The 5,398-nt window shown below is 42.1% G+C and overlaps 2 protein-coding genes across 3 annotated transcripts in view; one reads left to right on the top strand and one right to left on the bottom strand.

Annotated features, from left to right (window-relative positions):
- Positions 1-4,508, top strand: part of LOC118418058 (trafficking protein particle complex subunit 2-like protein) — a 9,248-nt gene extending 4,740 nt beyond the window's left edge. Inside the window, exons 2-5 of the mRNA XM_035823878.1 lie at positions 176-348; positions 1,335-1,422; positions 1,525-1,604; positions 3,522-4,508. Of these exons, the coding sequence (XP_035679771.1) occupies positions 176-348; positions 1,335-1,422; positions 1,525-1,604; positions 3,522-3,567 (387 nt within the window). The 3' untranslated portion in view covers positions 3,568-4,508. The remainder of the gene's footprint in view (positions 1-175; positions 349-1,334; positions 1,423-1,524; positions 1,605-3,521) is intronic.
- Positions 4,466-5,398, bottom strand: part of LOC118418057 (polyadenylate-binding protein 2-B-like) — a 9,654-nt gene continuing 8,721 nt past the window's right edge. For both annotated transcript variants that reach the window (XM_035823876.1, XM_035823877.1), the window contains one exon: positions 4,466-5,344. In XM_035823876.1, coding sequence (XP_035679769.1) covers positions 5,311-5,344 — 34 coding nt within the window. In that variant the 3' untranslated portion in view covers positions 4,466-5,310. The remainder of the gene's footprint in view (positions 5,345-5,398) is intronic.

Here is a 5,398-nt window from a genome sequence, read left to right as displayed (position 1 = left end):
TCAGCACTGGAAAACCAGTGCTGAGGCCGATTCGACCCATTTATTCAGCACTGGAACACCAGTGCGGAACCCGTTACTTTTGTATACTTGCTTCAAACAGCTCCGTACAGAACTACCCCCTACCCTAATGTATGTATTTACGAATGTACCCAACCTCCGCCCCCCCCCCCTCCAGAACTACCCCCTGTACATCCAGACGATTCCCACAGAAGACGATCTGAAGTTCCACTACACGGTCCACACCTCGCTGGACGTCGTGGAGGAAAAAATCAACAACGTCGGCAAAACTACCAACGACCTGCGGGAGCTGTACCTGGGGCTGCTGTACCCCACAGAGGACTACAAGGTGTATCCTTTAGGTTTAGCTGTACCCCACAGAGGACTACAAGGTGTATCCTTCAGCTGTACATACTGTACAGTGTGTCCTTTAGCTGTACCCCACAGAGGACTACAAGGTGTATCCTTTAGGTTTAGCTGTACCCCACAGAGGACTACAAGGTGTATCCTTTAGCTGTACTGTACAGTGTGTCCTTTAGCTGAACCCTACAGAGGACTACAAGGTGTATCCTTTAGCTGTTCCACACAGTGTATCCTATAGGTTTAGCTGTACCCCACAGAGGACTACAAGGTGTATCCTTTAGGTTTAGCTGTACCCCACAGAGGACTACAAGGTGTATCCTTTAGCTGTACATACTGTACAGTGTGTCCTTTAGCTGTACCTCACAGAGGACTACAAGGTGTATCCTTTAGCTGTACTGTACAGTGTGTCCTTAGCTGTACCCCACATAGGACTATAAGGTGTATCCTTTAGCTGTACCCCACAGAGGACTACAAGGTGTATCCTTTAGCTGTACTGTACAGTGTGTCCTTAGCTGTACCCCACATAGGACTATAAGGTGTATCCTTTAGCTGTACCCCACAGAGGACTACAAGGTGTATCCTTTAGCTGTACTGTACAGTGTGTCCTTAGCTGTACCCCACATAGGACTATAAGGTGTATCCTTTAGGTTTAGCTGTACCCCACAGAGGACTATAAGGTGTATCCTTTAGCTGTCACTACTGTACAGTGTGTCCTTTAGCTGAACCCTACAGAGGACTACAACTTGTGTATCCTTTAGTTGTACCCTACAGTGTGTCCTTAGCTGTACCCCACAGAGGACTATAGAGTGTATAATGAATCAATCCATGACCACTCTCTACTTCTGATTATTCAGGTAGACTGAGGGCCATGTGCTGCACAGATAGAGATCAGTTTGGAAAAATGATTTCAGCAAAGTCACATGATTTAGGTGATTAGATTATTTGGGGAATTCTTCCTTAACCGGCATCCCCAGATATGGCTACGTGACCAACACAAAAATCAAGTTTGTGGTGGTTGTGGAGTCGTCCAACACCGCTCTCAGAGACAACGAGATCAGGACAGTGAGTGCTTCCGCTCTTTCTTAGAATATTGTCTTTAAGAACTTTGACAGAGATCATGGTTACCTCATGGAAGTTGTTAAAAGATCTCCTTTGTCTTCCCAGATGTTCCGTAAGTTGCACAACGCTTACACGGACATGGTGTGCAACCCCTTCTACACACCGGGGGACAGGATCACATCCAGGTGGGACTGCATGCTTACAATACGAGGGCGGTTCAAAAAGTAATGCCACTGGTTTTATAACAGGCTCATGTTTCCATCGAATAAGTTGAAATTTGGCACAAATGTACAAGACTATATCCTCTTGAGATTGACATATCTCAATTTGTTGTTAAGATTTTTATGAGTGACTGAGTTGAGTTCAAGATGACCACACCCTTGTTATCCCGTCGGAAGAAATTAGAGGGTCAATTAACGTGCAATTGATGATGTCTCTAAATAAATTGTAGCTATGGTAAGGAACTAAAATTGCACATGTATAAAGTTGCATTTCTCTATAAGCCACATGCCTATTTTCATCTTGGAAATACAATCACTTATTATTTTTTCGTTCCTGGTGTGAAGTAAGGTCGTCAGGGTCGTAATTAACAGTGGTTTAGGGGTGGGCTGCTTAAAGTTTCCATAACAAAATTTTTTATTAACTGAGAAAAATCACACATCTTGATATTGAAACAGTTAATGATTGTGCCAAGTTTCGCATCTTTTGGCTAATGGAAAAGCAGTCTACAAAAACCTTTATTCAACAAATCACGTATTTGGCTTTTAATCAAACTGTCTGTAATATAGCAACTCGCTCCATTCTAGTGGCTGTAAAAGATGAACCATTGAGAGTTCACACATAAAATTTAGCATGTAATCTATAGAGACATTTGTTATTATACAGGTAAAATTTCAGCTTCCTACAATAGTTTTAAAATTGTAAGATCTAGAGGAACTGATCTCCTGACAAGCTTTTAAGGGTATGGTCATCTTAAAATCATCTCAGTTGGTCATAAAAATCTGAACCACAAATTGAGATATCTCAATCTCAAGAGGATATAGTTTTTTTACATTTGTGCCAAATTTCAACTCATTCGATGAAAACATGAGCCTGTTATAAAACCAGTGGCATTACTTTTTGAACCGCCCTCGTAGTTACATGTAGACATCTTCTGTGTAGATTAAAGGTGGGACCACTGGATTTACTTAGTGGGACTGCTGTTTAGAGGGGGGACATCAGTTAAGTTCCTTCAAAATTTTACACAGATGTCCTTTGCTTGGGCATCAAGTGAACGCATGTCAAAGATTACACGAATGCTTTGTAGCCTGTGCATGGTGTCCCACCTTAAAGGTCTACTACGCAGTTATTTGCGCTTCAAACTGAAAACAAAAAATCCATTTTCCAGCCATTTCTTTATATAGTTAGTTGAATCAAGCCTACCACGTTACGGAACACTATTCAAGGCATGTCAGGAGTCGATATTTTCCCTGTGCGAGCGCGTTTGAAAACCTGGGAATCTGCACGCCCGCGATGGGTTTCAGCCATTTTGTTTCTTCACCGACGAAATCCAAGTAGTCCCGAGTCTGCCGGAGCCTACCCGGAGATTGGTCACATGGTTCACTGCGACCTTTCGTACGCACCCGGAACTCACCGGAAATTCCCGACCAATAACCGTTGATGATTGATTCTTGTTTGAATTCTCACCAGTGTCTAACTAGCAGGGTCAACAAGTTACAGCCGCGTAGGACGAAATGTTTGTAGGCTAATTCTCTACGTTGCAAACGTGAAATAATGACACAAAAGTGCCAAAAAGTAGTAGTAAATCTGAGATTTCTTAGCTCTAGAATATTTCAAATTTGAGCGCAAATAACTGCGTAGTAGACCTTTAACTAAGGAGGTTTTATCTAAGGTTTTATGCTTGATAAAACCTCCTTGCTCACGTTTTTCATTTTTTGCCTGCCCAGGGTGTCTCAAAAATGAGTCACATGAATGTTTCTTTGCTACCTCACACCTGTTTTGTAGTGTCTCACAGGAGCATTTTGTTGTCTGTGCAGACTGTCTCACACAAGCGTTTTGTTCCATATTGGGTGTCTCACAAGAGTGTTTTGTTGCCTCTCCAGGGTGTTTGAGAAGGTTGTGAATGGAATGATGCTGCAGGACAGCTGAGACTCTGGCTGCTGATGAAGTGGACATCCCTGGATGGGCTGTTTACCTCAGTATAAAAGCCTATAGCTTGCTAATCAGTCTATGCCATATTAAGTTATGGCACCTAGTACTTTATCATACTGGAACTTCTGGCAGCTAGCTGCTACCTGCAACAGTATTTCAGCTCATTTATGTAATCTCATGGAGCATGTCCCACTACACAAGGAAGACTTACTGATGTAGTCTGTTCCACACGTAAATACCAGTAACTATTAGTATAAGAAATGTTACAGAGTCTGTATCTTAACTGCCTACAGATGTTGTCACGCTTTATACATAGATGTGGTCGTGTACTAGGGATTTCAGATAAGTGATGGACCAAGTTGTACATGTAACTATGAATGGTCCTGTTCACTGTTGGATCATAGGAAGTCTCTTTATGACAGGGAATGTTGCATGGCATGTATCATTGACTGGGGGATCTAGTCTACGGTCCAAGGATGGCCTAAAGGTTCCCTCTCACTGCATTTGTGTCACTGCTGAGGTTGTTCACTGCATCACTTTTTATTTTCTCAGATTTTTCATAATTTAGATATTGCATAATACGTCAATGTATGACTTAGAAGACAAAATACACAAAAAGAAACTTTGTTCTTTATCTCTAAAATTCGCTGATTATCTTTGGAACCCTGCAGTGATGCAAGTGTAGTGAGAGTGCTTGTATTTAACCCCTCATGCCAGCCTGCCTGTACTAATATTAAATATGTGCAGTTCCCAGTGTACAACAGATCAGACTGTTATATGCAGGGTGGCACCACTATTGTGGACCAGACAGGAATGTTTTATTGGAGTATGTAATGTACACAGATGTTTGTTGTGTGATCAGGAAAAGGAGACAAATCAAGACAACGACAACTGATTACAATTTACAGGAACTTTATTGAAAATAAAAAGACTAAAACAAAAAAGCCCCGTCTCTATTTCTTCTAACTTTTCTCTTATTTTTTAATCATTTTCTTTTTTTTCTGATTTAATTTTTTTTCTTCCCTCTTTTTTTTCTGCATCATGTTTTTATTTTTTTATTTTTCGGGGCTTGAACTAGTGATAAATAGGCTGGCGGACAAGCCGATGGGAGGGTGACGTCCCGGCCACATCCACATGGGAACCCACCTGTGGAGGAACAACACAAACAAACAAAAGTGCCCAGTCAAGTAAACATGCACTCTTATCTTACAGAAGTGGAGAATGGTCAGGCAAACTGGGCACCAGGTGAGTTCACTTATTGCACGCCACGGTGAGCTTCATGACTCTCCCGTGGTCCATCGGACGCCTGGTGCCCCAGGCTAGGCTGGCCTGACCATCTCACACTGCTACTGCAACAGAAACTATACTGGGGACCATCTCTCACTGCAACAGAACCCAGGAAACTTTACTGGGGGTCAGCGGGAACTCTGCTGGAGCAACAGCATCAATTTCTTTCTATCACGTCTTTTTTTAACTATACTGTTATCAGCATTCAGTAAAAGAAAGGTTCACAAGCAAAAACCCCATAATTAAACTACACGAGGGAAGATTTTGGAATGTTCTTTTGCAGAACCAAATTGTTCCACTTCTTTTTCAGTCACTGTGGTATAAAAGATGTCATTTCTGGCCATCAGAAAAGCATGATTTGATAGGAGGATCGTCACTAGTCTATCCCAGCATCAGTAACTATGTGGCTGATTTTGAGAAGGTTTCAGCAGGACAGGGACTACAGCCGCCAGCTTAGTAGGGAGAATACCAAGCTGCTCTGCGAGACCTGCAGGAGATAAAAATCACAAGGTGACGAAATGTCTAAACAGTCATGAGAAAT

This window comes from Branchiostoma floridae, chromosome 6 (assembly GCF_000003815.2).
Source record: "Branchiostoma floridae strain S238N-H82 chromosome 6, Bfl_VNyyK, whole genome shotgun sequence".
In the NCBI taxonomy this organism is placed as follows: domain Eukaryota; kingdom Metazoa; phylum Chordata; class Leptocardii; order Amphioxiformes; family Branchiostomatidae; genus Branchiostoma; species Branchiostoma floridae.
Note: the sequence above shows the minus strand (reverse complement) of the source record. Positions and strands in the feature narration are given on the sequence as shown.